The 26,828-nt window shown below is 36.6% G+C and overlaps 1 protein-coding gene across 1 annotated transcript; it reads right to left on the bottom strand.

Moving 5' to 3' along the window:
• Window positions 1–19,949: 19,949 nt before the first annotated feature.
• Window positions 19,950–25,016, bottom strand: LOC127870004 (transmembrane protein 26-like). The gene is made up of 3 exons (XM_052412666.1): window positions 24,826–25,016; window positions 22,379–22,526; window positions 19,950–21,525 (listed from the first exon to the last, which is right to left on the bottom strand). Exons 1-3 carry the CDS (start codon window positions 25,014–25,016, stop codon window positions 20,833–20,835), a joined length of 1,032 nt encoding a protein of 343 aa, XP_052268626.1. The 3' UTR covers window positions 19,950–20,832.
• Between the last annotated feature and the right edge of the window lie 1,812 nt (window positions 25,017–26,828).

Below are 26,828 nucleotides of genomic sequence, written 5' to 3'. Positions count from 1 at the left end.
ACACTCGCAAACTATCATAAGGGTACAGTAAAAGGACAAGTTGCATAACTCTGGTTGTCATTTTTACGGAATTATGGCCCTTTTTTGACTTAGTAACTTTGAATATATGGTTAAATTTTGTGTTACGATCCACTTTACTTCTAAAGTATCAAGGCTATTGCTTTCAAACTTTGAATACTTTCATGCTATCATGAGGTTACTGTACCTGGCAAGTTGAATTTTACCTTGACCTTTGAATTACCTTGACTCTCAAGGTCAAATTATTAAATTTTGCTAAAATGCCATAACTTCTTTATTTATGATTAGATTTGATTGATACTTTGACAAAACTACTCTTTCCTGACACCCCCCACCCCAACCCCCGAATCCCCCCCCCTATTTGTTTTTTTTAATTTTTAAGATCATCTCACCAATGACCATAACACCCTAACACTACTATACCCCCCCCCCCCCCCCGAATCCCCCCCCTAAATTTTTTTTGTTTTTTTTAAGATCATCTCACAAATGACCACCACACCCTCACACTATACTATACCCCCCCTCCCACCCCCAATTATTTTTTTTGAAACGGTTAAAAAACACAAATATTGTTATTATTTTATGTTTGAAATACCGTCCAATAATACCCCCCCTCCCCCCTCCCCCCCCCCCACGAATTCCCCCCCCCCCCCTATTTTTTTTTTTTAAGATCATCTCACAAATGACCACCACACCCTCACACTATACTATTCCCCCCCACCCCACCCCCTCTCCCCAATTTTTTTTTTGAAACGGTTAAAAAACACAAATATTTATTTTTATTATTTTATGTTTGTAATACCGCCCAACCATCGCACCCAAGAATACCCCCCCCTCCCCCCCCCCCCGAATTCCCCCCCCCCCCCCCGAATTCCCCCCCTCCCCCACTGAATTAATTTTTTTTTAAAGATCATCTCACAAATGACCACCACACCCTCACACTATACCCCTTATGTTTGAAATATTGTTCACCATCGCACCCAAGAATCCCCCCCCCCCCCCCCCCCCCGATTTTTTTTGCATTTTTTTTCGCGTTATTGGAAGATAATGTAATAAATGTCCACGCCCCCACACTATACACCCCTCTTCACTCCCTCCTTTGTGATTGAAAATGAGATTCCCTTCACCTTTAAAAAGAAAATAGATGAGCGGTCTGCACCCGCAAGTGGTAATTTCATTTGAAATGTTTTCTGAAAATTGTTAATGCGCTGCCTTTGAAATACGGTCATTAAGTACAAATTAAAACTAGGTAAATGATTCTTGTAATGTACCCGCAGAGTGGGAAGCAATAAGCATTGCACTTGTCCGCCTGTCTGTAGGACCAGTGGCTTGTGTTTTCAACTTCACTCTAACTATGTTGTAAATCTGGCTTATTCCAGATAACTCAAGAATGCTTACACCTAGGATCATGAAACTTCATAGGTACATTGATCATGACGGGCAGATGATCCCTATAAATTTTCAGGTCACTAGGTCACAGTGACAAAAAAAACATATTCACACAATGGCTGCCACTACAACTGACATCCCATATGGGGGGCATGCATGTTTTACAAACAGCCCTTGTTTTGGTTAAAGTCAAATGACGTCATGTCCATAAACAACTGCAAGAACGTGTACGATTTTCAACTAACATAGGTTTATTTGTTATGTTTTCAAAGATTTGATAAACAAAGATCTGGAGCTTGCAGTTTCATACCATTTGCATTGACAAAATAATGGATAACAGAATGGTTAGCCTGCATTGGTTGAGAGGTTTTGACAAAATGGTCATTGGGCATTCACAAACTTTCTGTATGTCTGTATAAGGTTTTTGTATGTCATGAATACTTTCCAGTTTCAACTGCCGTGGGGATATTATATTTTTGATATCAATGTATATTAACTCATAACCAGTCAAATATATCTGTGGTATGGAATCTCTATTTTGTGGTTACTTGGTGTTTATATGATGGGTGAAGTATAACACCTTATTTTGCACTTGCTGCCGGTGTGTTTGCATGTAAACTGTATAAAATGGAATTATGCTGCCTATTGAAATATTTAGAAACTTCAATCACCAAGGTTTAAGACTCCAATATAAAGTAAATGTCTATGAATCTTTTGGCATATGCCATTTTTTGCTTCTAACTACATTGATGAAAATCAGATAAATTGACTACAAGGTTTATATATATTCTAAGATTCAATTATAGCTCCCTCGTGCCCCATTTTTCCACCAGTAGAAGTTTGTGTAATTGTGTTCACAATGGACATCTTTCTGTGTGTACATAAAAAAAAACTGACTGATGAAAACTTCAGCAAACAATATTAATCAATGCAAGCATTGTTCCTCAATAAATACAATTGTTCATGCTCATTATTACAACCTGATCAGTACCGGTATTATAGCAAGCAACTTTGGTTGGTATTCATCAGTAATTTGAAAAGCTCTATTATTGTGCTGCTTATAGTGTTTGAAGGAATAGCATTTCACAAACAATCGACCAGATATTCAGTAAAATGCATGCCACTACTTGTATACTCATGGCATAGACAAAACTTTTGATTGCACCACCTACTGCAAAGGACACCTTGTCTTATATCCAACCCTTTCATGTTGATATCCTCAATATATTTTCCATACGAGTCTCACTCTGGGAAAAGGGCACTTAAATCATGGCCGAAAAATGTCATCCTAGATAAGCCTGTGCACTTTACACAGGCTATAAGGGACAACACTTCAGCTTTTTGGTAGTTTTTGTTGAAAGTAAGTATGTTCTTTGCAAAAAATCCAGTCTAGGCAGAAAGCGGTTTAACGCACATGCATTTAGCCCTGCTTTCTAAGAGTGAGGCTCATATATACGAAACCTGTGTATAAGGCAATATTTAGGACCTGCTATCCAACGCTGTCAGTTCAGTTTGTATACAAAACCTGTGTATATGGCAATATTTAGGACCTGCTATCCAACGCTGTCTGTTCATGTTATGTGACAACCCAACATAGGATAGAAGTAAAAATACTATTTACATGGTGTCCTTCATTGGCTTGTATAATTTATGTAAAATTGTATAATTTTAATGTGAGCAGGATAACTAAAGCTATTTCAACCATGTACAGAAATGTATTATTATTTTTAAATATTTCTTTAATAGGGATGTGTATAATTGTAACATAAATCTTTTTTTTGTAACAAAATTATTATAACTCAAGATAATTTGCTTGTGAATGATGAAAAAATTAAATACATATGTCTACATGAACATGTTTAATGCATTAGCTTAAGTAAAACTAGGTAAATTTGTATGTTATTGTAACACCTTTATTATACTTTAAGACTTGTTATATACAGAAATCTGTATATCTTACAACCAGTCTTCTTCAACTTCCTCTGTTAGAACCGCTGAGAGTAGTGATTCAATTGTTTCTCATTAATAGGACAAGAACATGTGGTATACATACAAGAAAGCACTTATGTCAATATGTTTTAAGGTATGTTTATTTGTTAAGATTGCAGTTTGGGAATAAATAATTGTTAGTGATTTCAGTGTCCTTATAAATTTTGTATTCTGTAACCATATCTTAGTAACCTATTTTCATTGTAAAGGGTTAAAGAAAACCACATTGGTATGTTCAATAAATGATTACACTATGTTATTTAATGAATGGACAGTGACCGGATTTTACCTTAAAAAATAACAACAAACCATTGAATGAACTGGTGTATAAAAATTGTTGTTACATGTTCCATTTTCAGTGGATGGGTTTTGTTAAGATAATTATCAAGTTGCATTTTCAAGTAAATTGTTTCTAATGTCCAATTTCACAGCTTTGAGAGCACTGACTTTATAATGAGTACATCATCATTCCTTGTCTTGGATGTTTTAACTTTTCTACAAATCACATTCAAACCAAGATCTAGAATACTTAACATCGCCATATACATGTATAATATTGATATGAGAGTAACCTTATTATGGTAATTAGACCTGTTATCTTTTTAACCCCCGCCAAAGGTGGATGGAATTGGATAGAATTGGCGTTGTCCGTCCGTCAGTATGTCCGTCTGTCGCAAATTTTTAGGGCTATATGTAAGAAACAATAAAAGATATGAACATGAAACTTCATAGGTGTATAGATATTAATGATGTGAATTGTCATGTGCAAGAACCATAACCTTACACCTTCAGGCTTCTTTAATAAGAGTTATTTCCTTTGTTCTTGTTTTTATGATGGAACTTTTCAGGGCTACATCTCAGATATGATACAACATTTCAACATGAAACTTCATGGGCGTGTAGAAATCAATGGGAAGAAGTGCAGGGCACAAGAACCATAATGCTTCACTTTCTTATCTAGAAGTTATTGCTTTTTGTTGTTTTGTACGATGTACCTTTTCGTAGTTATATCTCAGATACGCTATAAGATTTCATCATGAAACTTCATGGGTGTGTAGATATCAATGAGGAGATTTGCAATTCATAAAACAATAACCTTAAACTTAATTATTACCTATTAATTATTACTCTACACATAATTAATATAAGCATCTTTGTTATAAGGTATATAAAACGATTTGCACCGAAACATTAACCAAGTTTATTTGGCAGGGGATATCAATTCAACGAATTTGCTCGTTTCAATTCCCATTTCAGGGAATAATATGCTATAAAGAGAATAATTAGTAAATGTGTGCTATTTGCTAAATGATGCTAAATGAGGGTTATGTTGAGTGACATTTATATACTTGTATCGTCGGTTTATTATCATACTACTGTCAGAAAATTAAGCATTAAAATACTGCGGTTTAGTTGTCTGATGGGAAAAAATGCACTGCAGCTATTCATCTTCTTAACGAATTACACATATCTGCGATTCCATCGCCTCATATGTTAAAAACGTTCATTAAAAGTATTGCTTTAATGCTCCAAATAACTTTATCAAATAACGATAAAGGTCGGCAAAATGTTAAAAACGCTTGTGGATAGGTTATGCTTTGATGGCCTTGATAAGCGATGCCATGCTGGACTGATCATAGGGCGATCTGGAATGCGGCAATGCCGAGGGAAAACTAGGCATGCATCCTGGGGCCATTATAAAAAGCTACAAATAATATGACATTTTTTCTACTTTTGATAATGATGTTTCTATAATTATGTACCGAAAAATCGCTCCATGAACTAGGACGTATATAACCTCATTACTGTAAATAGGTTAACAATGTCTCAAAATGCATTGTATTAGTATATACCGGTATACAGAGGGGCGGCAGCCGCCGCCCCAATATTTTCGGTAAAAAATAAATTTCGGCAAAGACCTTCTTTAATTTTTTTCATTTCAATACCCGCATATTTGAAAATATCTTTACCACGAAGCAAGATAATCACGCTTTCGCGGTTATGACACGTGTATTGTTGGTTGTCATCACCCGCCCGCGGTAATGTATGTGTCAATTATGTTGTTAATTGATCGGTCTCTTTTATAGCGATAATCCCTTTATCTCCCTAGAGATATCATGAATTGTTTAAATGCTATTAATTGTCGGCTAGATAATGTGGAAAAAAAGCTATCGTGTATCACTAGACTCGAGGAACGCTTTACTACTTTCGAAAAGGACATAAAGTGCATGTGCCTAGCCCTTGAGACTCGTATTAAAGGGGTCGAACGCCTGGAACACGCATCAGAGGGCGCGGGCATCGCTGTTGCCGATGTCACGAGTCGAGTGGAGCACCTGGAGAAGGAGCGCGACAACTTCCGAGACGACATGACATATTTAAAATCTCAATCAATGAGAAATAACCTTATTTTTACTGGTGTTCCGGAAGTTGCCGGCGAAACACCGGAAGTGACGGAAAGTACGCTCCGGAAGCACATACACGAAGCCCTGAAGATCGCGAAGGATGCTGCCGACCGCAAGCAGTTTGAAAGGGTGCACCGTTCTCCAGGCCAACCAACACCAGGGAAGACCCGATCAATTGTGGCAAAGTTCGCCTTCTTCAAGGACCGCGAGGCTGTTCGGCGGCAGTGGAAAGAACTGAACGGCTCAAACTTCAACGTATTTGAGCAGTTTCCACCGGAAGTGGTAGCGACGCGCAGACGGCTGGTCCCGAAAATGAAAGAGGCGAGGGGGCAAGGCAAACGATCCTGGATAGCCTACGATACCCTCTACGTTGACGGTCGTCCGGTCAAGGAATAGGGACACGATGGGGGAGAACTCGCGATCCTGTCGTGGAATGTAAATGGTCTGTCGCAATGCAAGATTGACGATCCTTTATTTGTTGATATTTGTTAAAGTATGATATTTGTTTTTTGTTTGAAACTTGGACCAATTCTTCAAGTAACATTTCTTTAAATGGGTATATCTCTCATAATTTTTATAGGAAATTCCAGAACAAGAACGCACGTAGATGTAGTGGTGGGGTAGCTTTATATTTTAAAGAATATTTAAAAGATGGTATTGAGATTATAAAAAATCACCATGATTCAATTATCTGGTTAAAATTAGACCAACATTTTTTTGGTTTGAATGAAGATATTTATCTTTGCGGATGTTATGTTTGGTGTGAAAATTCACCTGCATACAATGTTATAAGTGTAGATTTTTTTGAATTACTCGAAAATGACATTTCTATATATGAAAATAAAGGACGCGTATTACTTTGTGGTGACTTTAATAGTAGGATTGGGTCCAAACCTGATTTTGTAATCCATGATGTTCTAAATAGTTTTATAGATGATATTGATTATGACCCAGATACGTACTCTGGTAGGGCCTCTGTTGATAGATCTCACAATAATCACGGTATTAAACTGCTTGATCTATGTAAATCCTCTAATTATCGTGTTGTCAATGGCAGAATAGGTAATACGAGTCAGTCTACATACTTTTCTCATAACGGTCTATCTACAATTGATTATTTGGTTTGCCATGAACGAAATTTCGCACTTATTAAAGAATTTGTAGTACACTTTTTTAATGAATTCAGTGACCACACACCGTTATCGTTTACATTGTATTGTAACAATAAAACGGTTGAACAATTGTCATACACTGAAACGAAGTTTAAATGGAACGATTCATTGCGTAACCAATTTAGATCGGGTATTATTAGCAACTTACCTATGTTTAACACAATTGTAGAGGATTTAGATTGTACAAGCTGTGACTCTATAAATAGTGCGTTAAATAAATTCACTGATGTTATACGTAATGTTGCTGATCCTTTATTTTGCAAAGATTATGTAATAACCAATACATCAAAATTTGAACAGTGTAGCGCTGTAAGGCATGCTGATTGGTTCGATGTGGAATGTAAAATTGCACACGGTCACTATGTTTCCCTGTTAAAACAATTTAACTGTAATAAGTCGGAAGACAATAGACTTCAATTGTTGCAATGTAAAAAGGAGTACAAACAAATTATCAATAGAAAGAAAAAATGCTATTTGAGAAATAAGGCCAATGAGATAGAACGTTTAAAAAATCGTAGACCAAAAGAATTTTGGAAATACTTTAAATCAAATAATCAAACTAAAAATCACAATATCCCTTTGGAAGACTTTCAACATTTTTTCTCTGATATTAGTCATGGTTTGTTTGATTGTGTTAATGATGAGGCTGAACATTTTTGTAGTACTCATAATTTCAGTTTGCCAAATTCACGTTTCCCCGAACTAGATCAGCCATTTACCGTTGATGAGATTAAATTGTCTGTAAAACGATTGAAACGCAACAAAGCATATGGAAGTGACTATATTTTAAACGAATATTTGATTGAATGTATTGATATTTTAGCGTTGCATATATGTGATTTGTTTAATGCTGTGTTGAACTCTGGTCATTTCCCCGAGAAATGGACGGAAGGTATTATAATCCCTCTACATAAAAAAGGTGATAAATCTGATGTGAACAATTATAGAGGGATTACTCTTCTAAGTTGTTTATCTAAGCTATTTACCTCAGTTGTTAACAATAGATTAGAAACTTTTTGTAGTAACTTTAATATTTTCGGACGCCCAATTCGGATTCAGAAAAGGGCGCTCAACAATTGACGCTATATACATTCTCATGTCCCTGGTTCAAAAATATATAAATGAAAATAAAAGACTTTATGTAATATACGTTGACATGATGAAATGTTTTGATTCTGTTTACCGTAATGCATTATGGCTGAAAATATACAAGGCCGGCATAGAAGGTAAATTGCTTAGAATAATAAAAAGTATGTATGAAAATGTTAAATCATGTGTTAAACATTGTTCATCATACTCAGACTATTTTAACTACGCTGTAGGATTACGGCAAGGTGAAGTTATGTCCCCTTTGTTGTTTTCCTTATTTGTAGAAGACTTAGAAATGTTTTTACAGAATGACGTCTCTTCCGGCCTAAGTATTGATGACATTGTATTGATTTTGTTACTTTTCGCAGATGATATGGCTATAATTGGTAAATCGCCCGCGGAAGTGCAGAAACACTTGGATCTTGTTTCAAATTATTGTAAATGCTGGGGATTAAAGGTTAATACCGATAAAACTAAAATAATGGTGTTTCGCAAACGGGGTAGATTATTGCCATCTGAAACATGGACATTTGAAGGTCAGCAAATAGAAGTAGTAAATGATTTTAATTATTTGGGAACTGTTTTTAATTACACTGGAAATTTTAATTTAAATCAGGAATATTTATGTGGAAAAGCACTTAAAGCTATGAATATTTTATTTAACAAATGTAAAGAGTTTGACTTAAAACCAAAAACACAATTCCAGCTATTCGATGCCTTTGTTGGATCCATACTGAATTACGCATGTGAGATATGGGGTAAAGCAAAATCCATGGAATTGGAGAGGATACACTTAAAGTTTTGTAAAAGATTGTTAAACGTTAAGCAAACTGTATGTAATGCTGTAGTGTATGGCGAGTTAGGAAGATACCCACTATTTATCCATAGATATGTTAAAATGGTTAAATATTGGTTTAAACTTATTGAAACTGATAACATAATTTTAAAATCGATTTATATACAAGCATTAAATGATTGTCAAAATGGTCGTTCTAATTGGGTATCTAATGTTAAACTATTGTTAGACACTTACGGTTTTTCATACGTGTTTAATAATCCAAGCTCCGTCGATGTTAAAATAGTTATACCACAGTTTAAAACTGTTGTCATTGATACTTATAAACAAGAGTGGTTTCGATCCATTGAAAATAGCTCTGTTTTAGATATGTACCGTGTGTTTAAGTCAACATTTGTATACGAAAATTATTTAGATTTATTACCTAAATCACTAAGACACTATGTCGCAAAGCTTCGATCTTCCAGCCTACCACTGAGAATTCAAACTGGAAGATATGCTGGTCAAAATATACCACGAAATGAACGTTTTTGCCTTTGTTGTAACGAATTAGATATTGAAGATGAGTACCATTTTGTCTGTAAATGTCCATTATACGTTGATATTAGAAAAAAACTATTTAAAGAAATGTTATTACAATAGGCCTTCTGTTTACAAATTCCACCAGTTGCTGAATACAACGAATAAATTTGAACTTATTAAGTTAGCCAAATTTGTAAAAGAAGCTCTGATTTTAAGAAATAATATTACTAATGCTGTTAATCAATTTATATAGCAATCCTCCATATATTACCTTGCCTTTTCGTAACCGTATACGATGCTGATTATGTTATTGTTACTACTATGTTTATCTCTGTAACTTTTCCTAAACGTATACGATGCTCCTTATGTTTATATTATTACTATGCTTATCTCTGTGACATAATTGTATGTGAAATATCTAGTGTTTAGACGATGTACACTGTGCAAGTCTGAATAAATATTTGTCTTGTCTTGTCTTGTCTTTATTCTTGCGTAATTAACCCTTGGAATCTTTAATTGTCTGTATGATGTAAGCCTTTGCTTCGTTTTATTAATATAAAGGAAAGTATGACATAAAACAAATGTGCCGATATCCAATAGTCCTTAATTTTCACAAAATTAAAGATACCTCAATTTACCTTAATTGATTGTAATAACTCATAGTCAATCGATAATTCTAAAAAAGTTTTTAATGTTTTTTACCACTTTTTGTGTCATTTCAATATGTCTAATCCAAACCAACCAACGAATTTCCAAAACGGAATTCCGGGAAAAAAATCCCGAAAAAACGTTCGTTCAACCCACATGATCGCAATTGTGGTGTCGCCGGCTAAAAAGTACAAACTGCGACATATAGAGATCACTACTCCATCGTCTGTCTGTGTGTCACAACTTTTGTAATTCAGAATATGCCTGCAATAGACGTGTATAAGGTCAGGTACCAGAATGCGCCATTTGATGTCATACCCACCCCTCTGCCGCCCCAATGTCAATTTGCTTCCGACGTCCCTGATATAACCTTAGAAAAAGCAACCTCAAGCAATTTAGGCAGTACTTTTTTGATGTACTATAACCTAAGACTTTGTCAATCAAAACACGTTGATTGTTATGTTCTTACTAATGTTCCATATGATTGAACGGAGACAGGATTTGCATGTATTGTGTGAGCAATTTGAAAGGTTTAAATAGCCTTATGAAATAACTTAATACCCACAAAAACGTTCTTCCTTGCAATTAAATTAATTATATTCCATAAACATGTTCGCCATCCGTTTATAAAAAAAAACGGGGGAATTTAATGAAGTCAACTGATAAAAATTCTCTATGTCATATGTGTAAAACGACAAATGTCAACAGTTTAAACAATGTTGAATTGTTGCTTGTTCATGCATATGCAAAACCACGCATCCTTAGGCTTAACTATATGCCGTTTAAACTGCTAAAACGCGATTAAAATACAAACGCAACTAAATAAAATGAAAGCATGAACCTATACAAAAATCATTTATTAATCACTCTAGCAACAGGAAAAAGTGAAAAGCAAACTTATAAAGCACTCGCACTTAGTGTATACACTTGTGTATATATTACATTTTATTTTGCCAGACAGTGGCCAATGTTAATAATCTTTCCGTTTTAAGGTCTCCAATCTGTTAATGATTGCCTCATTAAGCCCGTTCAGCCGCAGGTATCTGCACTCCTTCATCTCGTGAAATATCCGGGTGATCCGCTGCACCTCCCGATCCACATCCGCCTCAGTCCAGGTCGGTTTCCGGTTTTGAGAATTTTGGTTCCACATCACGCCGCTGCCGACAAATGGTCCGCCGTACACAAAATCGTAGTCGCTCTCTTCAGTGTCCTCAGTTCCGGTGGTGACTGCCTCGTTATGGCTCTTCTCTTCCGGCGGCAGCTCATACCGCTCCGGCATTCGAACAGGTGACAGACGAATGAGTTGACGCTTTCTGCGTTGCCGTCTGAATTTTCGCGATAAAATTTGGAGTCTGATGCCCTTTGCCGGTATGTCAATATCTTTTAAAAGGGTCTCTAGTTCAATTGGACGTTTATTTCTTAGATCCCCTAAACTGTGCGTTCTCATCAAACCGTCTGTCTGAATTGTTACTGTCTTCATTTTCTTTCTCCTAGCCGGTGGCTGATGTGAACAGCTGGCCATCTTAATTTGCGAGACAGAACGCTGAGTATCCGGCCTGTGTTTCTGGCAGCTGCACCTTGGCGCCACCGGCGACACGGATCTCTTGCGAACCTCCTTAGTCTTGCCGGGCTGTTCACGTCGCCGACGAGATTTATCTGGAAATTCAATGATGAACTCCGTCGGTTTAGCCCGACAAGGTACACTATGACGACGCCTCCTTGTTCTGTGTCTACGCGATCGTTTTCTTTTCGTTTTCTTATGGACATTATCCAAATCATTTACGGATATTTTCTTCACTTCCTTTTCAAATTTAGACGGAGTACGCTTATTCGACAGGCTACTCCCGGAGACATGTTCGCGTTTAGGATACTCTTCGCTATTTCCTTGGTTCTGTGATATATGTTCATCCTCATCTGACTCTTCTCCATCAGTACTTGAATCCATAATGTCGATGCGCAACCTTTCTATATCGAACATAAGCTTCTGTCCGACTTCCTTCATAAACTGATCCTTGAGTGTCGGTCGATATGTTTCTACTCCGCCATTTCCTATTTCTGACAATTCTGACTGTTTTTGCTGCTGTTTCATTTTCCTAGCAACCATTTGTGCATTTGTTTGTGCCCTCTTTTTAATGGCAAGTCTCTTTCGCTTTCGAATGGTCAGCAACGCACGTTTAAAGATAACGAATGCATAAACGGCGTTAGCAATTTGGAGAAATTTGCGTTTTCCTCTTAGTTTCCTCATTTTTTCTTTAGTTTTAAGTTTGAGTCTGAGTGCTCTGATTTCTGGATCTGTCAGCGGCAATTCTGGTTCACTGTAATCGAAATTCTCGCGTACTGCCTCCTTTTCGGGTGAGTTAAATGCTCGATAACGCTCTAACTGTCGCTGGCGTTTCTTTTTCATCTTTTGTTTGGTCTTTCGCTGAATCAGTTGGTTATCTTTCAGCACGATTTCAATATCAGACGCGGAGGAGTCGTCATCCTCTGCTTGTTCATCCTCTTCCCTGCATGTTTCAAGAGACAGTGACTTTCTTAGGGAAGCTCCCTTGCCGACAGTGTTACGTTGTTTGTACCGCTGTTCCGCAGTTGCCGTTGAGAATGCACCGCACCGAATGCTAGCATCGTCTTCTATATGCGTGTCATTCTCACCGTCGTCAGTGCCTACTACCTCATCATCAGACTGCGGTTCAGGGCTGTAGAATATATCTAAACGCAAGTCGTAAAGGCCGTCTCCTGCACTGCCGTTTCCATGAGTACCTTTCATTTGCCTTTTTATCATTTGATTTTTAAACCAGTTCCGCTCAAGGTTTTTACCATATTCATGTCGCAGTTTGTATCCCATGACTGAGCTGCGGGACTCTCTGAAGGGTGCCTCTGTAACTGTATCCGACGCGACTACCAATTTCGGGGTTGATTCGTCCTGGTTTTCAGTTGTGTTTGTACTCATTAAAGCTGCCCGTAACTGGTCACGGATTGACTCTGTGAATCTGCCGACCGAGTCCTTGCGGAGAGGCATTCCCACGGACGGTCTTCTCGAACCCCGAAAGCCTTTACGAATGCCATGCTCGTATTTCATTTTCACTTCACTGTCGGATTCATCTTCTTTTTGACTGACGCTTTCTCGACGTCTAGACACTGCCGGATCCCATGTCACGCGCTCAGGAAGTGTTTCTCTAAAATGGTCGCTGGAACCTCTTCTGTATTGCTTGCCGATACATGGTAATAATAACGTGTTTTCATCGTCGGATCCATATTTTACAGACAACCGCCGGTCTTTGCTGGATGCTAATATATCAGTAACTGTTTCAATACGTTTCGCTCGGTCCAAAGACAGTCGTCTCCGCAACAGTGGCAACTTAACGTTATTGTACGTTTGTTTCTTCAAGTGTTCCCTTAGAAATTCATCATTCCTAATTTCAGCGACCTCGTTTTCAACTATAGGCCCCGTTATGTGGGCAAGGGACTCGGCGCGCTGACGGTCTGGCATGCTGAGTACCACCTTGAGCTGACTCACATTGCGGTTGTGAAGAGGCCGGACCGAAGACCTTGACTCCCGGTAGCTTCTCGTGCCTTTCCCGACCAGATAGTCGCCGGTGACATCGGTCGGAGTGACACCGTGTTGACGAAAAATTCGTCCGGCTGAGTCGATTGTATGGACCGGAAAATGCTCCACGCCGACAGAAACTGACATCGTGAGCCGCTTATAATACTCCATGTCCAGTGATTGTGCCTTGCTGGTGAGCACAGGACCCCCACTCCCCAAACTGTTAGTTATATTGAGCGTTTTAGGCCCATATCGATCGAAAACCGTTTTCTTCTCGTACGGCCACATTTCAGTTTTCGAGATGTGTGAACAACTTATAACTGTCTACTGTCCTCAGTTTTCTTCTAGGAGAACATACAATAATAATTAGTCGCCACGTGTCATGTTTAATCTGTCGAATTATCTTGTCTTAAAGTTTTATAAATTTTAAAAGAAATGTTCCACCGTATCAATCAATTCTTCCTTAGAAGATAAATATTTATAATAAATTCAATTTATAGACTTCTCTTCAAAATTCAAATACCCTTTGTGGCAAAAACATGTCGGCATTTTCGTGGCTATTACAGTCATGGTTGTGAACAACTTAAAACAACAATAACGAAATAACGCAGATTGTTAATATATAAAATGTTGTTCCAAGCTATTTTCTCATAACTGAAATAAATTTATACAAAATGAAAATAAATTAAGTTTGCTTTTCGTAAAACTCAACTTCATTCATGATAATATCGTCTCGTTTGCTTCTTAATTAATTCATTCATTCAGCGCATTTGTCCGTCAGTAAGTCGGTCGGTCGGGTTATACATAATTGAATGGAATTAATTAATTTAATTAAATTGAGAAAATAAATTAATAATAAATAAATAAATAAATTAATTAATTAATGGAATTAATGTAATTAAGTAATGTAATTAATGTAAGTAACTTAATTAATGGAAGTAATTAATGAATAAATAATTAATTACATTACTTAATTAATTTAATAATTAATTAAGTAATTAATTAATAAATAAATAAATTAAATTAATTAAGTAATTAATTTGTAAGTAATTAATGAATTATATTAATAATTATATGTAATTAATTGAATTAATTATTAATTTAATTAATCCTAATAATTAATTAATTAATTAATTAATTAATTAATTAATTAATTAATAAATAATAATTAATTAATTAATTAATTAATTAATTAATACATGAATGCATGAATAAAAGAATGAATGAATGCATAAATACATGAACGAATGAATAAAAGAATAAATGAATGAATGAATTAATTAATTAATTAAGTAATTGAAAAATACATAAATAAACAAATAAATATATGATTGGATGAATGAATGAATGAATGAATGAATGAGTGAGTGAGTGAGTGAGTGAGTGCATGAATGAATGAATGAATGAATGAATGAATGAATGAATGAGTGAGTGAGTGAGTGAGTGAGTGAGTGAGTGAGTGAGTGAGGAGAGAGAGAGAGGAGAGAGAGAGAGAGAGAGTGAGTGAGTGAGTGAGGGAGGGAGGGAGGGAGGGAGGGAGGGAGGGAGGGAGGGAGGGAGGGAGGGAGGGAGGGAGGGAGGGAGGGAGGGAGGGAGGGAGGGAGGGAGGGAGGGAGGGAGGGAGGGAGGGAGGGAGGGAGGGAGGGAGGGAGGGAGGGAGGGAGGGAGGGAGGGAGGGAGGGAGGGAGGGAGGGAGGGAGGGAGGGAGGGAGGGAGCGAGCGAACGAGCGAACGAACGAACGAACGAATGAATGAGTCAGTGCATGAGTGAGTGAATTAATTAATTAATTAATTAAAATACATAAATAAACAAATAGATAAATAAACAAATAAACAAATAAACAAATAAACTAATAAACAAATAAAAAATAGATAAATAAATTAATTAATCAATCAATCAATGAAACTTTCGTTCGATCATTTGTACGTCTTGTTTCTTATCGCTTCGACGTTTTACCGTATATTTTTGCATTTTAACGATGAGGTTTTGGCAACAATTGATAAATCTTCTTTAAGATATTATATCATTAAAGCCATATAATCTGTTTCTACGATCAGATGCATGTTGCAGTATATGTCATCCATATTTAATGTTTTCAGTAGGTTTATCTCAAGATGCGAGTAATTTATCTTTGCGCTGAGCAAATCTTTCTAAATTGCGAAGGGCGACTTTCATTGTTAATAAAATGCACTTATGTGACATCGTATTCAAATATCATTTATTTCGTGTCTGACAGATTAATCGTTAGCAAACAATTAGATTCCTGAGTAAGAATGATGGCGAGTTCATATTATTTTCTGATTTCCGTCGTTGGGCTAGACCGTATTTATCATCCTTTGCAACTTGTATCAATTTATTTATTCGTTTTATATTCTTAAATTCCCATTAAGCAAAAAAAAACACAGCCAAAATCGCGTTTTACATGGATAGTGATGATCTTAATTTGTATGAATATATTGTTAAATTAGAACGGTCGGTGTGTGGAATAAACTTAATTGTAGTTCCCTCTTCAACACCGGTTTTGTTGGGAAAAACATCGAAATAAAAGGAACATTTATCGCAACTACAAAATATCAAAACATCAAGTGCTGACATAACAAGCGCCTTAAATTTGTATCTGGGAAATACAGATACGGTATGTGTGAGCAACACGAAAGATTCTGTCGAATTTCAGTTTGAAAATATCCAATATTTACATTTTAGTGCTACGTGTGCATTGTACTAGTATTCGTAAGGGATACTCATGGAACTGACATGTCGCTTTACTCTGGGAAACTCCGCAAAACTGACTCCATGCTCGGAAGTGATCGTATGCTTCGCGCGCACCATAAAAACGCAGTCTTCAGCAAGTCATTGGAAGACCGGAAGTGCAAATTCGACATCACGTGCAACAAACGCCTGAGTAAATTGCAGCAAGAAATTTGCGACGTTTATTTTAACGAATACATCCCACTCAAAGAACAATCGAATAAGATAAAGGACTATCTACCGAAATTACCCGGTTCGTTCATGGGTTCAAACTGGCGAAAACTGGCTTCCATTCCCGGTACTAAAAAGGGTTTCAACATGCGGCTTCCCAACATTCATTCAATGGCTCTTGTTTCGTCAGCAATGTCAGAGGAGAATGCTGACAAAACAGACAGTTTCCTCGACCTTCTTCGTCAGCAAGGCGATGGTAATAACCAAATTATGAAAAAGTCGAATGGCAAAAATGTGAAACCGGCGAAGGAGTCGGAAAGCCCGTCATCCCTTTGGGACGACTCGGATACCGAAGACCCAGTTCTGCAGATTGAAGAAAAACGTCTTGAAATCATCAAAGCGGCAATTGCCCTGACGTCGCAGCCTGCCAAGCCAACGGAAGTCCATAAGCCTCAGCAATACAGACGGAGTTTCTTGACCAATCTCCGACGTGAAAGTAGGTTACTGTGGGAGAAAGATTTGCTCAAACAGTTTGGGGATCTGGATGAAAGGAGAGAAAAGTGTTCTAAATATGAAAACATAATTAAGACGTCTGCACACTCTGAAGAAGCGGATGCCATATCGGACGTTACCGATCTACAAGCGCTTGATGACAAATTATGGCGGTCATCTTTGTCTAAAAACCACATACTGAACAGTAACGACGCTGATGAGGAGGAGGAAGATCTTGCAAGTGACCATGACAGCAATATAAGTCACAATAATGAGGAATGTGACTCTTTGTCGTCACTAGAGATAGAACACAACATTAGCAAAGGAATATCGAAGTTTTCAACTAGAAGCGATCTGCCGGTGCATAATATCGAACACGATTTATATGTCCCGGAACCAAGTCCGGACATTTACTCTGTATTCAGTGAAGGTACAGACAGTAACACTTCCGGTTCTTCTTTCACCGTTAGTGACGCGGATAGCAACGCCTGAAGATTCGTTGGTTATATTGATGAAAAATTAAACGTTCAAATCCAATTATACATTGAGGAAAAGGTGGATAAAAACTTCTTATTATAAATAAAGCATTTAAGCGTTTCAATATTTTCTTATTTGCACATGCAACATTTAAGACCATTTAATAATCCATCTTGTTTTAAGCATGCTCTATTAATTTGAGTGCTGCGTACGTAAACTACGGTTCATGTTCAATTGCCTATGTTAACTGATACAGATAATGATGTCATCTTTCCTTTTGTATGAACATAAAACAAAGAACGCTTTTGTGTACATTTACATCATTTGTAAAATGTGTATTCTTATTTTTTTAAGTGCGTGCAATTATACTGGCATATTTTATTCCACTTAATAAAATGATCTTATTCTACTATGAGTCAAATAGCCACCCTTACATCACAACTAACGCGTTCATTCGATTGCGCTTCTTAATTGCATGCAAAAGAAAACGCTAAGCGTATAACGTGTCATTAAGGTTTTAGAACTGTTATACGACATTTTGATTTTCTGTTCTTTCTTTGCATATTTCCTGTAGGCATTTTATTCTGCATCCAAAATCAAAGTTAGAACAATTTAACGAATAAATTTAATGCAATGAAGAATTCCCAGACATTCCAAGTTGTCAACCCTACATCTTTTTCTCTCATTTTTCATAGCCGATCGATTATCAAAAATTAACTCCCATGAACATAAATATTAATTAAACAGGACTTGTTTTGGTATATTTAAACATAACTCAATACAATTATTATATTTGCATAATGATGGTAAATGAAGCGTGCCAAGGGGAATCAATAAAAAAATAATGAAAACAAGTGGTGTTATCATCCATTAGAAAACCAGAGAAATACCACTCGTTTGTCATAATTCATTACAAAAAATATTTAAGGGAAGAAGGACAATACGCAGTTTGAACAAATAAATTCCCTGTGATATATATTTGATCTTAAAATAGAAAAACTATGTTTTGTTTTACCGCACACAAGTTTTAGATTAACTTGCAAGGCTACCCAGGTTTGGACAATCAATATGTCATAACCAGGATGCAGTTGCGACTTTAAAGGGGCCTTTTCACAGATTTTGGCATTTTTTAACTTATTCATTAAATGCTTTATATTGATAAATGTAAACATTGGATCGTAAAAGCTCCAGTAAAAAATCAAGAATAAAATTAAAAAAAGGAAAAGAACATTGCCCGGAGCAGGTTTCGAACCAGTGACCCCTGGAGTCCTGCCAGAGTCCTGAAGTAAAAACGCTTTAGCCTACTGAGCTATTCCGCCTAGTACACATACTCGACGTATTTTATACCTTATATAAGCAATCTTCGTAGTTTCACAAAATTTAACGACAAAAACAGAACTCTCCAAATTATTAAATCGTTTCGCGTTGCAACGCTTTATAATTTTTAGGTTTTAAAATCGTCAAAAGATGCATATAATGGCTATATTAGACCATGGTAAATGTTCAGTATTACTGTTTCCTCACAAATATCATAACTAAAACGAAAATTTGCGAATCTGAAACAACTTTTTTCAATTTTGTCAATTTACCAAAGCGTGAAAAGATCCCTTTAAGATGATCACGGACTCTAGAGCGTATATACTCTAGATCTATATACGCTTCGTGATGTGATGCACAAACGTATGAAACATACCGTTATTATATAACTATCATAAATCGGTCAGGTTTTTATGGGGAAAAGATGCAAATTGTCCTAAAAGGTTCGGGTTGTATTGTTTTAATTTTCTACCGTTCAGATTTTTTTAAATTGTGCCATATTCAAATAAACTATTTTTTAAATAAATGATTTTCACACATAATACAGCAAAGTGAATACTTTTCAAATTTGAAATCGAACATCTCATTGGGGAATTTAAGTGTTTTTCCTTCTTACTAGAAAAAACATTAGTCTTCAGTATGAAATTCATTTTAAAACATACGTTGACATTCAGCATATAAAGTAGCAAGACCATGAAGACGAATATACGATTTGTTTTGCATGATAAGTATTAAGGATTTATTTATTTTTTCAAATGCGTCAAACATATTCGAACCATTATTGAGATGCTCTTGCTTTTAAGAGCCATTTTAACACTTACTCTTATAAATGGGTCGTATATATTCTTACCATTTTTATATGCAAAATCGATAAAATATGTATATAGAATTTTCCTATTAATGTTATCATAAAGCATTATAACACTTACTGTAAACATAACATATTACCGAACAGAATGAATAACTACGAAAACACCTTCAAACGAAAATGACACTTCCTGTCGGCTTCCGCTTTTATTTTCACGACATGTTCACACACAAATAAAACAGTGAGATTAATTACAAGTTAACAGTTAGACGTTACACAACATGTGAATCGAAGAAGATAAATTCATACATTATTACAGTACTAAAACATGAGAAAACAATATTGTTTTGACACGCACAAGGTAAAAAAGTATGAAATGCACGAACACTTGCTTTTACTTTTATTCCTCCATATACAAGATACGAAGATCGAAACACAATATAACTATAAATAAGCAAGGGTGCAGGTAAATACAAACAAACGATTTACATGGATGTTAACAACAACATCAGCAAAAAAGAGAATTTTTTTTTAAACATTATTATTTAGTAAAATCTCGATGCTTTGTTATTTTTGTTTTTAAAACGGGACATAAGATATAATATAATTATAAAATGAATTTTGTGAGTTATGTAATGAGTAGAATTGTAGCATGCGAGGCTAAGGAACAGAGAAGCTCAAATATTTCGTGCCGATCGAGCATGCTCATCCTGCTCTTCATACAATACTCACATACCATTAGTATATCAATATAGTCTGTCATAACGACCAGTTCAAGCAACACTAAAATATATTTATTTTTTAAACAACACATACATACTAAAAACTCGGTGTTTACTACATATTTGCGCGGCGTTTCATCGAAATACAATTAACGTTTTTTTTTGTTTCAATCTGGAAAATTCCCGTATTCTCACATTCGTTTGGGAAAAAAAAACTACCGGTAGTCATGTGTGGTTGCACACTTATGGATACAGAAATCGGAGGAACAGTCTTTCTTGAAGTATCAACCGTCCATCATCGGACAGAAAGTGATCTGATCAACAAATCGGTGGAACGGTATTTCTTGAAATATCAACCTTCAACCATCGGACAGGAGATTATCTGATCGATCTAGACCGATGATATCATGCGAACATAATTATGGTAACGTCTGACTAATAAACGTACATGTACTTACAAACAACAAAGGGTAACAATAGTAATGATCTTGAGTCATTTAAAAAGTCCTTGTTAGTTTAACGTTAACTTAAGCGACCTCCCCTGCGTATACCTCTTCGCCTTTCGGAGAAGGAGGTTCCTCCACCATCTGAAGGCTGTGCTTCGAATCATCAGGAGACATTTCACTTACGCTCGCGACTTTCCGTTTCCGCTCGCAGCAGACGACAATGACGCGGTAGAATAGCAGCATGGTGAGCAGCGCGTTCTTCGCAGTGAAGAATATGATGCTGTATGTGAGAAGCTTCATGCCTACCATTATGTAGAGCCGGATAGCCAGGAAGGGGCCGTCTTGGAACAGAAAGTTGACGCATATGCTCCACACTTCCGTTTGAAACATTTCCGCCAAAAAGCTTCTCTGCCCTGGGGCCTCATCCTGAACTAGTTCCTCATTTCCAGCCGTAAATGTTGGTCCAGCAGACGACTTGATGGGATTGTGTGTTGACGTCAACACAAACGTGAACTGGACTAAGCTGAAGGTCCAGATACACAGTATGGCGTACATAATGTTAGGGCTTTCAAGGACCTTTCTCTCTTCGAACAGGGCGAACAACTCGGAGATGTCTCCGGCTATCCCAATGAAGACGAAGAGCAGCTGCGACAGTTCATCTCGCGAGATCTCGCCCCTTGGCAGGATCCAACGAGCCAGGATGATAAGGTATAGGAAGAGCTGCTCCGTGATCATCACCCATGTGTTGGTCTCCATCTCGATTGGAAAGTGAATCTGAAAAAAAGAACAAAAATGTTCACATATTTTCTACACTCAACCGCACTTTTAACGCAACACTAACATTTTTCATTATTTCGCAATTATTTATCAGCGGATTTCGCCAAAACTTGAATATATGAACCTACAAATCATTGTTAAATATTTAATAGTAATTCAATTGAAATTGATCCACAGTTTCATTAATAATAATTATTTTTTTATTATACTCACAGCATCACTCTAAAATAAAAGGTCACAGAGTGACGCAATGTAGAATATTTACCGGTACTATAATTGTATGTCATACCAGTTTATAATATATACATGTAATATAAACATGTAATTAATGACTATTCGTTTGTTGTTTCTCAGTAACCTGCAGGTTAATTGATTGCTCTGAAGACTGGGTGACACATTTCTCTCACCGAGAACCAATTCTATCTTATGAAAACCGGTGGAATGTTCATTCATTCCGGAATAAGGATCCCTTCACATTCCAATAGGATCCCCAGGTTTGCGGGCCGTGTCTTTACAATAATTTATAATAATATTTTGGAGCAGGTGATTTCGATGGCAGACTAAACGTTCGTCTAAGTGTGATGTGATACGTCTGGCATACATGTGTTGCACGTGTTGTACGAGCTGGTGTTTAGCATGCCGCCATTATTTTCTAGAATAATGTAGTATTAACAGTGCCCACATTGAAATAAGTCAATGTTAACGTGGTTAATTACCAGGCCCCGATTTCTCGAATATTAATTAGTCTGTTTTAACAGGATTTTGCAGCGTAACTTAACTTCTTTCCCAAATGCAACAAGCTACAAGTTTGACACGCTGGTTTATGGTCTACATATTAAACCGAGAGTACCCCTTGAATGTCGTCGAGGGCCTGTGCGCGGATGGATGTGGCGTTATTGGAGTCTGTATTATCTGAGAGCGCCTCCATCCGGTTCAGTTCAAGCACCCAGATGCCCGGGATTGTGCTGCACAGGTAGGACAAGAAGCACGGACAGAACCTGTGTGCCAAACAAAGAAATCTCATTTGAGCGTTTTTATTATTGAGGTTAACTGTTTATAATTGCATTTAAGTCATACGAGACGCGTTCTGAGAAAACTGGGCTTTATGCATGTGCGTAAAGTGTCGTCCCAGATTAGCCTGTGCAGTCCGCACAGGCTAATCAGGGACGACACTTTCCGCTTTTGTGTGTTTTTTTTCGTTTAAAGGAAGTCTCTTCTACACGAAAATCCAGTTAAGGCGGAAAGTGTCGTCCCTGGCTAATCTGGGACGAGACTTTACGCACATGCAAAAAGCCCAGTTTTCTCAGAACGCGTCTCATACAATTATCATCAGCGGTGTTATCTTATTTATGACAAAAATGACTGCATTGACATTTTTCCTGTTTACGCGCAAAACATAAATACGCAATGCAGTGAACTCATTCTATAATTTAATTAACTTCATGGTAATTATACATTCATGTCTATCGGACTTTGCATTGGTAATTTAGTGTTCTGTGAAGATATAAGCTGGCAACATCTACGCTTTCAAATACATAATGCAGTGGAAAACGTGTAAGGGTTCATTCTAAACTGAAAGTCGTTTGAAGATCGGTGTATTTGTTTTGATCTCATTTTACAACTAAACCCTTAATGGTTTCGGTTACAAAAATTGTGAATTAGTTCAATATTTTTTAAAATTGAACGTAATCACCTGAAGTGTACCCAAAACCAGTGTGACTTGAACAATTGCGTTAATAAAGTCGACCAGCACTTGACACCTTCCTTTGTATCATCCCGACTTTAGTGCGTTGTCGTATAACAGAGAAGAGTTCTTGATAACTATGTTTGAGTAAGCAATTGTATGCGCCGGATATTGCTAGGGAAGTTATAGAAATGTATATAATAAAAAGTGTTATCAACGGGTTGTATTTCATCTTCGTCAAATATTGACATTAATATGAGACACATTTTGAACATTACATGTATGCATAAACAAATGTTTACCATTTACAAAAAAATAACAACAAAGAAAACAAAATAGGATAATTGTTTGTGTCCTATCTATTTTTGTTCAGAAAAAAAATCATAGTCGCTTAATGGTGGTTAACAGAAGCTACCTTACATTAGTTTACGTGATTGGTGATTATGTTACTTTTGTACCCTTGTAAAAAATATGTCGATCGTTTTATAATCATTCAAGCCTCATTCCTGAAACGTTTTAAAGGGGCCTTTTCACGTATTGGTAAATTGACAAAATTAAAAAAAATTGTTTCGCAAATTTTCGTTTTAGTAATGATATTTGTGAGGAAAAGGTACTACTGAACATTAACCATGCTATAAAATATCCATTATAGGCATCTTTGAAAGATTTAAACCCCTGAAAATTATTAAGCGTTGCAACGAATATATGTGCGCTCATTGTATGAGCACGGCACGGCTGGCCGAGTGGTATATGCGGCAGACTTTTACTCCAAAACTCCAGGGGTCAGTGGTTCGAGCCCAGTTGAGGGTTACTTTTTTTTTTCTTTTTTTTTATTGTATTTTTTTTTTTACTGGAGCCTTTTTAATCCATTTATCAATATAAAGCATTTAATGACAAACTTCAATACATGCCAAATTCTGTGAAAAGGCCCTTTAAAACATTTACGATTTTCCAAACTGTCGTTTCTGATAGACGCTAAAATCATTGAAATCTTAACAGATATAATGAATTGGTAATATCTAATCGCGTACTTATAGTTTCTGACCATATAATGCCTTATGATGCTTCTGCAGAAAATCGAGTTCGGTATAAAATGAGCCGCGTAATGTGAAAATGGGTCTAATGCCACATGTGACCAGCGTATCGCCCGACCAGTCTGCGCATCCGAGCAATCTAAGCAAGAGCTACACTATTGAGTCAAAGAAGTACACAATGTCATGTCCCCGCTAATGAGACCACGAAACTTTGAATGACTTTATAGCAGACATTGCAGCTTATGACAAGCCTGCGACTGTGCGCAGACTGTTCTGGAGCTAAGCTAACCGCATATGTAAAAAGACCCATTTCCGCACGACGCGACTCATATATTTTATTTTCTCCGAGCACTTTCAAACATGAGCATTTGCAATTACCTTTATAGTTGTTATTTAAAATTCAGTGAAAACGGCTTTTTCCGCTAATTTACACAAAAAAACAGCAAAAATCATCTTAACACATTTATAGTTATTCAAGCAAAACAAACCTCAAACACTATGCAAATATACAAATTACTTTCGGTAGACTGAGCTATATAAAATGGTGAAGATATCCACACAAAAAAACATGATGCTTACCACTTCCATTCCTGCGCCCGGTTTTTGCAAATGGTTACGGCGGCCTCTATGACCATCCCCACGATGGCTATTGTCAGCAGCCAGTAGGTGCTATTGTGGGTGACGCTTTCAGCGAGCCAAATCACAAGAACCGCATGCACGAGGAGCACGAGACGAACAACCAACGCGTTTGCGACGTCGAATAGAAACATGATTACGATGTTTCGTTTATGGCTTACACTACACTAACGAAAAACACGCAAAAAAATATGTGACTTTCAACAAAAGTCCTGATTCAGCATCCAGATTTTTGGGATGTTGTATTATCACCACTGTCCTTCCTTTTCTGTTTTCGGCATATATTCTGCCGTGAAAGTGTCCTTTTATAAAAACCCGAAGCGTTTTATTTATGGAAGTTGTATTACTAACTTGGTATGCGTTCAATATAGGTCGGTCACACACTGATCGAGTTGAAGTCTTTGATGCGATGGTTATCGCTTAATTTTCCATTCTGCTAAATGTCATGTTCGAAATAACCGTATAGTTTCCATCAGAAGATTACATGTAGATGCTATCAAGATCAATTACAAACCCTAACTGTATCTGTAAATGTCACGAATTATCTCCAATTCTAATAAACGAAATATTTCCTGCGGTTTGTCCCTTAATCGAACAATCGTTGTAAGCCAATATCATCTAAGTGAAGCTAAGTATTATTATGTCCATTAGCTGAACAAGGTACTTGTGATATTTGCTTGAGCCTAGTATATGAAATAAACCCCTTCATCCGATTCAAACAATCAACATGTCGACATTGTAGACGGTTAGTCTCTGACGGCTTCAACGGCGGCTTTAGCTGGAAACACGTACTTTTTTTCTTTAATATAAACCACTGATCAAATAAACAACACTTAGATTGCGCTGCACTGTACGTTACAAAAAAGCACTAACTTATTAGCTTCCACTACACTAGGATTTTTTCAAAATATGTAGTGTTTTTAAACACATAACACATATGTGCGGGGTGAAATACAACATGCACATATTACGGGCAACTGAATTCGTACGGTGCATGAAACTGTATACAACATAACCAGAAAGAGTCCATTGTTTGGTGGGATTATAAGCAATTGATAACCATTTAGAGACAATGTTAACAAGAACAAGCAGGCTATAATCAATATCTGTTCCTTTTTTACGTGACACTTACAAGGGTACGCTACAAAATCACAAAAATGTCATAATGTATAAGTTGCAACTTGTAACTTTTCATATTTATTACTCTTAAAAAGCGAAATGGCACTCATTACTAAGAGATAAGAGAAACATCGTCTCGTTTATGGATAATTACTTATGAAAATAATGAAATAATGCAATTGCTTAGTTATTTGGAAATTTGGAAAATACGTATATTGCTGACATAGAAGTTTTTAAGTACTTTATCCAATTCCAAAAAGTAATTGGTCAGTGGTAATCCGTTGAATTTTCGTCGCATAAGTCCATAGGGAAGGGAAAAGGTGTGTTCATTTTACTTCATAAAACACGCATTTTAAATTATTCTTAACTCATAAAATGTTTTTTTTACTAACTAATATGCAATAAATAAAATAAAAGAGTCGAAAATTTGTTAAAAAGGACATTTCATAGTTTGGTAAAATTATAATTTAAAAAAATCGATACAAAATGCACGCATTATATTCAAACAAATAAACAATCTTTTCTACTAAGAAACACGTTAAAAATATGCGTTCTTTTCGTTCACACAGGGAGAACTTTGCTGCCACCACCCCACCCCCGGCTCCCCTCAAAGCCTATGTACCGTATATGCCTAACGTTTTACATTTTAACAACAAAATATTTCCTACAACTATAATTTATGGTGCCCATTGTCTGATTAGTATTGCCATTCAAGACCAATGCCTACAGACATCGCTTAAGAAGAGGGGTGGGCAGTGGGCGGTGTGCTTCCAGTGGATCCCAAATCGCATCGCTACGCTTTAAAGTGCGCATTACCGGCGGGGCAT

Source organism: Dreissena polymorpha, chromosome 2 (genome assembly GCF_020536995.1).
Source record: "Dreissena polymorpha isolate Duluth1 chromosome 2, UMN_Dpol_1.0, whole genome shotgun sequence".
In the NCBI taxonomy this organism is placed as follows: Eukaryota; Metazoa; Mollusca; class Bivalvia; order Myida; family Dreissenidae; genus Dreissena; species Dreissena polymorpha.
This window is presented reverse-complemented; position numbering and strand designations above follow the sequence as displayed.

Coding starts and splice junctions, on each gene's coding strand:
- LOC127870004 (XM_052412666.1), bottom strand. CDS start 25,016: ATGTTTCTATTCGACGTCGCAAACGCGTTGGTTGTTCGTCTCGTGCTC. Junction 22,527..24,825: donor CGGGCGCAGGAATGGAAGTG/GTAAGCATCATG, acceptor TTTGGCACACAG/GTTCTGTCCGTGCTTCTTGT. Junction 21,526..22,378: donor CCCTCGACGACATTCAAGGG/GTACTCTCGGTT, acceptor TCTTTTTTTCAG/ATTCACTTTCCAATCGAGAT.